Below are 12,277 nucleotides of genomic sequence, written 5' to 3' on the forward strand. Positions count from 1 at the left end.
ACCAATGATGCGTCATATTTACATTATGACGCATCATGTTGCAAGGAGTTACAGATACGTCAGTATTTCTGACATATCTGTAAGAGCAAATGTGACGCATTGCTTGAGTGTGTCACAAAAGTGACGCAACTCCAGCAATGCTCCTTTCACATGGGGCTAGCCCCATGTGAAAGGGCCTGCGTCAGTCTCACACCTGCTGTGAGGCAGGCGCAAGATTTTGACGCAACAGCGTCCTAGAAGTGACGCAGTGAAATCTCAGAGATTTCACTGGGTCACTTCTACGACCCTTCCTTGCGTCAATACGCCCCCCTTGCATACATTATACCTGGCGCAGGTATAACGTGGCACAGGGGTTTACAAAGTGACGCATCTACCTAGATGCGTCACTTTGTAAATATGGCGCAACAAGGCGCATTTTTCTACGCCACTGGTGCGTCACAAAAAGTGATGCACCAGCGGCGTAAAAGTGACGCAAGGGCTCATAAATGAGGCCCCTGGTCTTTTGATCGGACTATTTTACTAGAAGATGATGGGATCAATCTCGAATCTGCTGCTTTAGCCGCGGTCTGGGAGGCATTGAAAGCTTTTTTGGGAGGTTGCATTACCAACACAGCCTCTCACAGGCGGAAGATATCTAGGGAGAAGATAAAATGTTTGGAGCAGAAGATGAATCTTTTTGAGCTGAAGCTCGGTACCTCCATGGGGTCGTCGGACGAGCAAACGAAGCTGGATGAGCTGAAAAAACAGCTGGAGAGTATCTTGCAAGAAAGGGTGGCTAAGAGATGGGAGGAAAGTAAGATTTCCCACTTTAAATTTGGGGAGGCAGCAGGCAGGATTTTGGTGTGGAAGGTCAAGGCTTATAAAGCTCAAAATTACATCAGAGAAATAAAAGTAGAAGGGGAGACTGCTGCCAGGATCTCTAATTCGGAGATTGGAAGTGCCTTTTTGGATTTTTTTTGAGGGGATTTCCAGGGAGGATACACCCAATGACCATGTGATAAGCGATACATGGCTTGATAAAATTTCCCTGCCATCCCTCTCAATAGTGCAGAGTAACTGTCTGGAGATGGAAATATCGGAGGACGAAGTGAGCAAAGCCGCCATTGGGCAACTTAAGCGAAGGAAGGTGGCAGGCCCGGATGGCCAACTGGGAGAGTTATATCGAGCGTTGGGCGGTGATATTGTCCCAACACTGACGGCCCTTTTTAATGGGATTCTTAGGAAGGGGGAAGCCCCCCCAAAATCTTGGGGAGAGGCGACTATCGTTCTGATCACCAAGTTAGGGAAGGACCCAACTGAGTGTGGGTCCTATCGACCGATCTCGCTTTTGAACAGCGATTATAACATCTTTGCTACCATCATGTCTGCGAGATTGGGGAGCGTAATCGGTGCAATTGTACATCAAGACAAGAAAGGTTTCATTAAAGGGCGTCAGCTATCAGATCTAACGCACAATTTAGTTGGGGCAATAGACATTGCTTTGGCCTTCTCTCTTCCATTGGCTACCCTCACTTTAGACGCGACAAAAGCCTTCGATAGGGTTAATTGGCACTATTTGGCAGGCAGCAGTTTTGAAGAAATTTAATTTTGGTGAGGGTTTTTGTCGAGCTATCACTCTTATGTAGGGGGTTCCATCGGAAAGGTTGTTAATTATTGGTGTCCTGACCGAATCCTTTAAAATCACGAGGGGCACGAGGCAGGGCTGCCCGCTCTCTGCCCTCCTCTTCAATTTGTACATTAAACCGTTCGCTCAGGTCTTGCGGGGAGAGGAAAATATTCCTCCTTTCAAATTTGAGGAGTGGGAGAGGCGGGTTGCACTCTATGCAGACGATATTCTCATCTTCATGTCCGACCCGGATGTATCATTTCCGCTGTTATTAAGAGGGCGGAGGAGTTTGGGCGTATTTCGTGGTACGAGATCAACGCCAGTAAAACAGAAATTATGGCTTGGAATATTCCCAAATTACATCTGGGCGTGACCAACTCCAGGCGATACCTTTGAATACGGGTTACCCAAGATGTTGGAAACATCGTACAAAACAATCTAGACCGAGTTTATAATGAATGTAGGAAGCTATTAAAATCTTGGGCACACCTTCCACTTACCATACTGGGTAGGGTAAGCTTGATAAAGATGTCTATCCTCCCCAAATTTACATTTATTTTGAATACCATCCCCCTGGCTTTTGACGCCAAAATCTTGGATAAGTGCCAGTGAGAGATTAACTCCTTCATCTGGAGTTATAAATCTACCAGATTGGCATGGAAGAAGTTGAGGAGGAGGAGGGAAAAGGGGGGGCTTGCACTACCCGATTTACAGTACTATGCATGGGCTTTTCAGCTGTCCCACTCTAGAATGCTTTTAAAATCACCATCAAGTTTATCGATAGGGACAATATTCAAAGCCATGCTAGTAGTAGCGGACCTGCCAATTGACGGTTTCGTGTTTAAATTCGCGGACCAGAAATTTTTCAAAAAAGTCAAGTTAAAAATTCTTCAGTCCTTGGCGAAAGCCTGGGCACAGATTAGAAAGAGACTAGGGTTGCCCAATTATTCAAACTTTGCACCGATGTGGAACTCCCTAGGCTTACCATTATGTTTAAAGGATAGCTTGTCGATTCCTGTGAAGGATGCTGGGATTATAAGATGGGGAGAGCTGCTGGCAGAACGGTTTGTGAGGGCCTGAGAGGAGTTACGGGAGCAGGTTGGCCCCGGTCTTTCTAGATTTAAGTATGTGCAGCTAGATAGCTGGGCCAGGGCCCTGGGTCGGAAAGAGGTATCATTGGGGAAAGTCAGTAACCTGGAACAGCAGCTGGTAGAGCGACTAGGGGGAGGTAAAGAGGTAGCTCTGTGGTATTGGAGTCTGTTGGATGAGGTAGATGGGGAGTTTGCTTTACCGGACGAGCTGTGGGGGGAAGAGCTAGGCTTTCAGTGAGAGGAGAAATGGGTAAAATCTTTTGCTCTCCTTTATAAAATCGTTAAACCGGCATGGTTGAGACGTAACTAGTTGTTTACGGCACATAAGGCTTACCTCTCGCCCTTGAGACTTTCCAAATTCCTCCCAGGAAAGAAATGTAATAAATGTAATCTCATTGAAGCATCAAATGTACATATGTTTAAGGACTGCCCCTACATCGGCTGGTTCTGGGAAGAAGTGAAGTCAACTTTGGACTCTGTCTTAAATACATCACTGTCCATCACTCTGCCACTAATAATTTTCGGCTTGGATGCTGGCATCACCGGCCAGGCAAGGTCCTTTTTGTTTAATGCAATTCTTCTGTTTGTAAAGTTTAGGTGGAAAAAACGGCTCCATCACACTCAGGCTGGCTGATGTCCCTATATGAAACATCTAAGGTGGACTTGGCCAGATCTTGTAGTAAACGTAACTTGGCTTTTTGGGATTTGTTGGTCCAGTGGAGATAGTGCTCCGGGGTTTTTTTTTTTTTTTTTATCCCCCGGGTCCTATGATTATGCCTACAACACTCCAAGGACCTGGGCTCCCAGGTTCGTTGTCGGTCCTACAGGTTGAAAAACACCATGATGGAGTAATTCCAAGCCCACTCCACCACTCCCCCTCTTGTTTCCCTCAAGATCCTTCTGCCACCAATACTGCTAAATCGAGTCTCGTGCGGGAGATAAAATCTCACGTTTCTCAGTGATGGACACGCATGGTGGTGGGCGTTTCTTGAAAAGAGGGTAAGGCAAATGAGGACAAAAAAAACAACAACAAAAAACAAGCATCCTAGGACCAGTTTCGGGTTTTCAGCCCTCATCAGCCAGGATAGCTTGACTCCAGTGGCATGGAGAGCAAGGGACTCACGTCTGAGCATACCAGTCCCACTCGGGAGGACAAATGCAAAAAGAACAATTGATGAACAGAATGAAGAACAACGTCATACGTTAACCCCAGTACAGAGATCTGGGCCTAAATCCATTGTTTTTTTGCTCACCATGCCATTCCAGTTTCGACACAACCATACACAAATCAGTCCTGACCCTGCGCCCAAAGGGAACAATCCAGACCGAAGTGCCAGGCCAGATCCTCCCGGGACTGGAAACAAGCATCCTAGAACCGGTTTTGGGCTTTCAGCCCTCATAAGCCAAGCTAGCTTGACTTCCGTTGAATTGGAGAGCATACCCGTACCACTCGGGGTGACAAATGCAAAAAGAACTATTGATAGACAGAATGCAGAACAATGTCATACATTCCCCACAGTACAGAGATCTGGGCCTAAATCCATCGTTGTTTTGTTCACCATGCCATTCCAGTTTGGACCCAGCCATATGCAATGCTATGTGCAGCACACATAAAAACACCAGACGTCATGATTATGTGCAGGAAGGTTTTCCTCCCTCCACACAAACAAGCATTTTACAAATGACTAGTTGTAGCGTCTAGGTGTGCTGCTCAAAGATCCATTTCTGAAATTTAGTTTGGTCCCTAGAATCTTAATTTGCTTTTAACTTCTTTATAGTTCCAAGTGTTTGTATTCTTGCACGAGCCTCAGACGTATGATGATGTACCATCACAACTAGAGTGTAAAACAAGAAATGTGTTAAGGAGTTTTTGATTTGCCTTTGGGCTGCCAACCCAGAAAAAGGCTTGTGGCTGCCTAAACTAAACACATACAAAAGACTTTGGACAACTTTCCCCGTCAAATGGTGTTTATCCCTGCTTTTACCTCACATGTGAGTTCTTACAGGAGTGAATCCCTTCTACTCAGATATGGGTTCAGGATACAATTTTTCACACCTCCTTTTTTTACGTTTCTGCTATTCACATCTCTCATATCTAATTTGTGTTATTGTATATTATTTGGGCAAGGAAACCACATATCAGCACTATTTAAAGTCGTCGTTTCATTTTTTAAGTGATTATATTGCAAACAATTATAGTTAAATACACCTTTGTAAATATAACAGCAAAATCTTTAAAATAATAATAATATATATATTGTTACTTACAGTATTGACATCTGTCTCCAGTGAACTCAGTCAGGCAATGGCAGGATGGCTGATTCCCGGGTGTAACACTGCATGTTCCTCCATTTTGACAGACATTTTCACATATTCTTTTGCTACAGTTTGGTCCCGTAAAACCGAGGACACATTTACATGTGGGCCTCCCTGTTAAAAAGTAAACATAAGAGAGTAAATTCAATAAATTGAGTGGACATTTGTTTCTAGACTGTACAGATCTTTCCATCTTTCTTCCCCCTAATGACTATCACTAATATGACAGGAAAGAAACCTTTACAAAGGAATACTGGTACCATATCAACATGCTAAAGATTGACAATGTTTTTTTCGTGGTGAAAACAATTACCATCTCATTTTCAAAAGGCCAGTATAAATAGTTTCATATTTTGAATTATCAATTGCTTGAAAATTATATATGCAGTTTATACAATATACATATGAATATTCTGAGCATGATTTAAACGATCATGCAATTTATACCTTAGAAGGGTAGATTCCAGAACAGGGTTTGATGTAAAGACAGGCTCAAAGGGCAGGACGAGGGGGTTATGGTTACAAGGGTGTAATAAGACGGGGGTAAGCACATTTCCAGCACATCACCACTAATTCTCCTGAATGCATTTTGGTTGTTGCAGTTCAGAGTAGTTTTAAAATACCTACAAGTGTTCTTTGTTGATATGAGCGCAGCAAGTGCTTGACATTTATGGATATGAGTTTCTTGGCTCCCTACATTCATCAGCAAAAAGTAGCTTATAGATTTGGGTATCAATCCAAAGAATGCAGATGCATCCCGTGACTAAGCAGACAAAAAGCTCCAGGATGAGCTTAAACGTTACAGGGAAAGAGGGCTAGTATATCAGCACCAGTTTTCTTTAATGCACCCTGATTCTTGCAGTCCTTAATTGTTTCAAGTGCTCCCAAGTTGAAATTGTTTGCCATTCACCTTGCACCATGCACCTTTAAACTGGTACTTTATCTAAGACACTAAGGGCATGATTTACATCTTGACGGCTATGGTCCTGCCATCCCTTTTGAGACGGTTTCACCACCTGCCTATTTGGCTGTCCGGCCGCTCTATTTAGGTGTTGGTGGGTGTATGGACGATAGTCTGTCCGAGTATCTCAATCTCCACCAGAACTTTCCACCCCTGTTGACAGCATCATAGGCAAAAGCGGCTATTAGAGGGAGGCTGGGACATATTACCGCTGGCCCAATCACAATGTGCCTTTCCATCAGAGAAACTTTTATGGGGACACCTCCAAACTTGAGTTTGCAAAATCGGAGGAAAAGAAATAGAAACTTACTTCTTTTCCTTTTTTTCACTTTTGTTTCAATCTATCTTGAACCCCATTATCCAGGTCCTTCCTTATCTGTTACTACTTGACCATGAGGCTAATCAACTCGGCTGGCGCTGGGATCTCATGTAAGCTTATTTTTCAATTGTCTTACTATGCATAATGTGTTAACATTTGCTTTGGCCTAGTGTATTTTTTCAATGCTCTGACACACAATTATTTTTATGTGTAACGCACTAGTGTTCATTTTACAACTTATCAAAGCTAAATGAACACACCTGTATTGACACCTCAAAAATATTTGCCTGTCATGGTCGTTGTGGATGTGGTGCTTATGATGTCTTTGGGAGTACATTCAATAGTGTGTGCATGTTGTGTGCTATACAATATGTAAAAAAAGGGGCATAGTATGTTACCTACACATATTTTTTAAGACAACACAACATAGCTGTGTGGTGACACATTAATAAGTGGCCTATACCAGTTTCAACTTCACCAAGGACTCACTCCATCAGGAATCCCCCACTAGGACAATGCCAGCACGTGGGGAAATCTAAATAGGCTTGGTCCAAACCTGCTTGCTTGATGGTGATAGAGTACTGTTAGCCAGCACAGGAGTCAGCCAGCCCACATCTAATTAAGGTGGGAGGGACTCTGTCAGCTCGACAGGGTACATGTAAACGCCACCATGGAAGGAGGACGGGAGTCCCGCCAAGATCTAAATCAGGCCCTAGGACTGATTTATGGGACTAATGGGCAAAGTGGAACTGCCCATGACTGAACCCCGAGGACAATGGGCTGGGGCTTGCCTCCCCAGTGTGACCTGTGTGCTGGTGCCAAAAACACCTGAACCCACAGCAGGCAGATGGAGGACTGATAAATTGTAAAATGGCTGTTGTAGCAACTGTGTCTAATGCAAGTGTCAACATGCACTTGCCCCTACCCGCACTGCTGTGAGTGCAAAAAAGCTTTTTTGCTCAAATTCTACAATGTTTAACTGTCAACAATGCATACATTTTCAAATACAATATACACACACTATCTCAAGACGTTGATCATTTTATTACGGATCACTCTTTGTGATCATTTTCTAATCATTTCCTGATCGAGAAGTACAAAACATAACAAATCATCTCTGAATACATCATCTACAGATTATTAACAAAAAACAATGGATTCTGTGGTCGTTCCCAATGCATTTTGGCATAGCCTTATCCCTTCATCAGGGGAAAACCAAAGCGAAGTACACTTCGTCTCAGGACCGATGATGCACACCTGAATCCGTCTTGAACATGTGAAGTTCAGTGAACAAACAATTCAGGAATGTCTAGTATGTAAACAGTACCGTACTCATGAAAGCTGCAGATCTAAACAATAGTAACCACGTACTCGAGATCGGCCACAACCAAGTTGTTGTAGCAACTGACAGATTGCCAAGGTCATGGGAAGAAGGAGACCTGAAAATGCATGCAGATTCTGGTTAGGCATATGTGAACTACTGCCCTTCCTTTCCCCTGCTACTCTGGTGGATCTGTATGAGAGCTAAGACAAATTCTGATTCCAAGATACTGAGAAAAGACCTTGAGTGCCTCAACAGAAAGAGGCTTGAATGCTCAGGATCAGGTGTAGGGCCTATTTACTAAGTCAGGTAATCCTTGATTCACTCAGCAACTGCTGTTGTGTCGTGTGACATGCAGGAAGAAGGTGCAACAGGAGGAGCTGTATGGAGACCATGTGTTGCCATTTATGTGTCTGATACTTCTGCCCCATAAGAGAAGATCAAAGAGAATTGGTTAGAGGATCTGCATGCCTGACATAAACTGCACCATTGAGGGCCTTGATTGCAGTATAATGGGGAGTTTCCTACTACCTTTGGGTGCTCTCCCTCCTCTATGACTAAGGTGTGTTGACTGCTACAGCTATTTTCCAGGCTGAATGTGAAGATGCTGGCCCCTCACATTTCAAAAGATTGAGTTGAGATGCCTGAAAATCCTACCCCCAGCAGACTCATAATTGATACCAACAACAGTATAGACTGGATGTAGAAGTGCTCTGGGGGCTTCAGGGTGGGAAAGAGTCTGTTGGAAGCCCATTACAATATAGTTCATTTGGAAGCTACCCTTGACAATAAAGGAACAGATGGCTATGGGGGCCTGAATCATGGGTGTTTCATATAATTGTTTTTACTACTATTCTTAATTTGGCCCTGCAAGTGATGGGCTATAGCCTCAGTACTCACTGATGTATGATATAACACTGGAAGCCCAAAATACAACAGGGAAAGTCAGGGAACTCAGCTCTCCAGCAAGGGAAAATGGGTAAATACATTTAAGGGCTGATTACTTCACTGCCACACCCCTGCACCACTGATACTCACTTCTGCCTGCCTGCCTGCCAGATCATGACTTTAAAGTGGTCTGGTGGGAGGATGGCTTGACTTTTCCACTGCGGTGCCTCTTTCAAAGGCAGCAGTGCCTTTGAAAGAGGCACCTCAATGGTACAGCACAACAAGATTCCTGCACAGCATGAACTTGAAAGTCTATGCCGTGCAGGAACTGGTGTGCATGCACATAGGGGGCACATGCAATTCGCCCATGTCTGTATCCACATGCAGTGGATGAACATGGGGTCCTGCCAGCCCCCTTTTTTCCTCTCCACCACGGTGTACATGGACAAGGAACTTCCATGACACCGCCAGTGGAGAGGAAACTAATATGCTTGGCAGAACTACGGCAGTCCCGCCAAGCATATTGCGGCTTCTCACTGCTGCGCCACCTCCATGGTATAGTGGTTCCCTGGTCTCCTTGGTAGTCCCAGGGTGGCTCAACCGCAAAACTCATAATGGGGCAGTCCAACCACCGGTGCGGTGGTGGCTGAATCACCAGCACTGGTCCTCTGCAAGTCTGGTGGCCAAACTCGCAATCTGGCCTCAAGTCATTAGTGGCTGCTGGTTCTACAATACCTGCATGAACGTGAAATAACTCAATTGATGAGGATTTCAGAACTAGCTTTTCTCCCACAATCTTTCCAAAAGTAGCCAACAATATCATACTTGGATTGGAAAGTAAAATTGGCGAGGTTAAAAATGAAATTAGCAAACACAAGGAGATGACGGACAAAGAGCTGAAACTTTTCAGACACTCACCCCCAGTCACAGATCTGGGTTGAATCCATCATCGATCTTTAGCTCACTTCGCCACCTAAGTACAGACCCAGCTACATGCAAATCAGTCTTGCCCCTGTGCCAAATGAAATTACACTTTTTTCTTCAGGACCTTTGAATTGTGCTTGAAGCAATGAAAATCACATATCAGAGTTAGAAGCTGGTATGAAAGCACCTCACACCACAGTTCAGAAGCTTGAGACAATCTCTTAGCTTTCCACCTTAGTCCTCCATCTTTGGAAGAAATATTTGAAGATATCAGGTCCCATGTGCTTCAGAACAACTTGAGAACAGTAGAGATGTCAGAAGGGGTTGGCAGCTGACAACAAGAGCTTGTCTTCGATAGCTTGTTCATTTTTTTCTGGCTGATGAACCAAGATCACAGATACCAGCCGGCTGAAGCAAAGCTAAAAAAAGGCATGCAAAGCTCAACAAGTAATGTTTGAAACCCTGAATGCGATAATCTTTCTGGATTACAGTCATAACAAAAATAACCTTGAATGGCGTGATGAATACAGAATTAATGCAGCTAGACTACACACTCCTTTTACTGTATGACTGAAAGAGATGAACATCTCAAGACATTCCTTTTTTGATTTCACAGAAATGGACATGGACTGGGTGGCAGAATTGAAAGAGCTGACAAGGCCAAGATTAACGGAAGTTGAATCAGACAGACACAATGAAAGCTGGGCAAAAAGAAGAAGGATGAAACGCTACAGGGAGATAGAGGCCATCCTACCCTTCTAGTGGCAATCCAATAGTGGATTGAACTGTAGCAGAGATAGAGGGCATTGGACTGGACCCAGACCATGAACAGGGCCCATAAAGTACCTAGGATGATAAAGGAGCACCAGACTAAATATGTTTTGAGGTAACTTGCAATGATTTAGTGTAGGTTCTTCAAACAACCATTATTTGCACTGAGTTAGGCAGCTCTGTTGTATTGTATGCATTTAATAATTGTAGTAGGGTATTTGACTTCAGTATGTAAGGAGTTTGCATCGGTATTTGGTGAACTATAGCCATGCCTACTTTGACGTGATCGTATATTGGGGTTTCAAGAGCTGCAGGGGTGATTTTTTTATAGTAATTTAAATTGTGTATGGGGAGGGAGAACATTAACTTTTCTAATAGTACTGTGTACAGAGGGTGTAAGTTGCCTTTTCGGACTACTGTAATATTTATCCTTGAGAGATATGTGGATATTTAAGAACAGCTAAAGGTCCTTATATAGAACATTCATAGTCTTGGAGTCAATAATGATAGGAGTGCTTTCCCCACTGTCTTAGGTGTGAGTTAATTTCTGATCTTTACATAAATTTACTGGGGATAAATACAAGATCCTAGGGAGGAAGAAATATGTTTGTGGCACACATGGGTTTTGCCAAATCCTACAAGGAGTAACCATACTGGTTTAAAAATCATTCCCTTTTTACATTGGTATAACCCTGATATGTCACAGTTGGTTGGTTTGGGAGTATCTCTAGGATATCATTACACATATGGTAAAGTGAGTACAAACAATACCAATTAATATTGTTTCTTCCTGTGCATGTTAATGTACCTCTTAGAAGCACATTTTGTGGTGTTTTTATCATTGGGCCTATCTTAACCCACAACTGCATGTGGGCATTTGGTATTATAGTGGGGATCTGAAGTAGTTTGTTCCATAAAAAATCTCAAAGGCATTATAAGATGATAATCAGATTGAAAGATATAGATACGGTAGAAAAGAAAGTGGTAGAGATACAAATGGATATGAGGCAATCTACTGACAGATTTAGGATTAAAAATAGTTAAATTCAGCCCATACACAATACGATCTGAGTCGGCATCTGGAAATGATAAATACATTTGGTGTATTTTTTGATAAAAGAATTCCGCCAGATCATTACAATGGAACAGTGTATTATAATTAGAGGCAGTGGGTGGGGAGAGCTTAGTGAGACTTTTTACTATTTGATATATTTCCTTTGGTTTCGATTTGGCCGTCATGATGGTTCCTGTATAATAGGCAGACTGTGTCGTTTTTATCTCTAGTTTATATCAATGGTATGCTGCTTACTGTTACCAGGAACCTGACCCAGCTCAACATATCCCATACATGTAGAGATAGCCCGTAGATGTGTGACAAGAATCCACTGTATATCCTGAGATACCCCACCCTACTCCCCTCTGTTGCCCTTGGCCGGTTTACCCACGGGTGAAAACTATTACACAGCCCAAGCCTTACAGACGTGGACAAATAAAAAACCTTTTACTACTAATGAAACAATTCCTGTGTGTTATTTGTTTCCCAGAGATTATATACCCAAATATTTCATTCTAGGAACTTTAAGAAAGTGGACATTTCTCAGTATTTACTGATCTTCGTGTGTGACAACCTGTCTCCAATACACGTCTGGGTTGGGTGACAGCTATACGTTGTACATTCCCTCTAGATAGCCACAAACACAGGAAGGTGGATCTCATCTCCATTCTGAATACATATCTACATTCAGATGGGTCTTCCTGGGTCGGGATGAATGGGAGGGGCTAACACTTACACTTCAATAGGCAGTGTCCTGTCCACACACAAAACACTGATTTACTCCCCCACCCCCCTGTTAGCCTTGAAGACAGGAGTGGGTTAAAAGAGATCCTTGTGCACTTTAGTGAATTCTTTTGAAGCCACCCCTCCATTAAAGGCACTTTTGGGTATAAGTACCAGGACTATGACCCCTAAAATCAAACACTTTTTGATCTTGAACTGCACCTCTGTCAGAAAGACTTTCATTCGCTCTAATATACTCAAGTGTGCTGCTTTTCTGGAAGGACTGCTTCTCTGTGTGTTGCC

General features: G+C 43.3%; 1 protein-coding gene across 1 annotated transcript in view; it reads right to left on the reverse strand.

Annotated features, from left to right (window-relative positions):
- LRP1B (LDL receptor related protein 1B) overlaps positions 1–12,277 on the reverse strand; it is a 3,669,685-nt gene that overhangs the window by 128,798 nt on the left and 3,528,610 nt on the right. The window contains exon 85 of the mRNA XM_086955170.1: positions 4,966–5,127. Within this exon, the coding sequence (XP_086811296.1) occupies positions 4,966–5,127 (162 nt within the window). The remainder of the gene's footprint in view (positions 1–4,965; positions 5,128–12,277) is intronic.

Source organism: Lissotriton vulgaris, chromosome 2_1 (assembly GCF_964263255.1).
Source record: "Lissotriton vulgaris chromosome 2_1, aLisVul1.2, whole genome shotgun sequence".
NCBI classification, from domain to species: Eukaryota; Metazoa; Chordata; class Amphibia; order Caudata; family Salamandridae; genus Lissotriton; species Lissotriton vulgaris.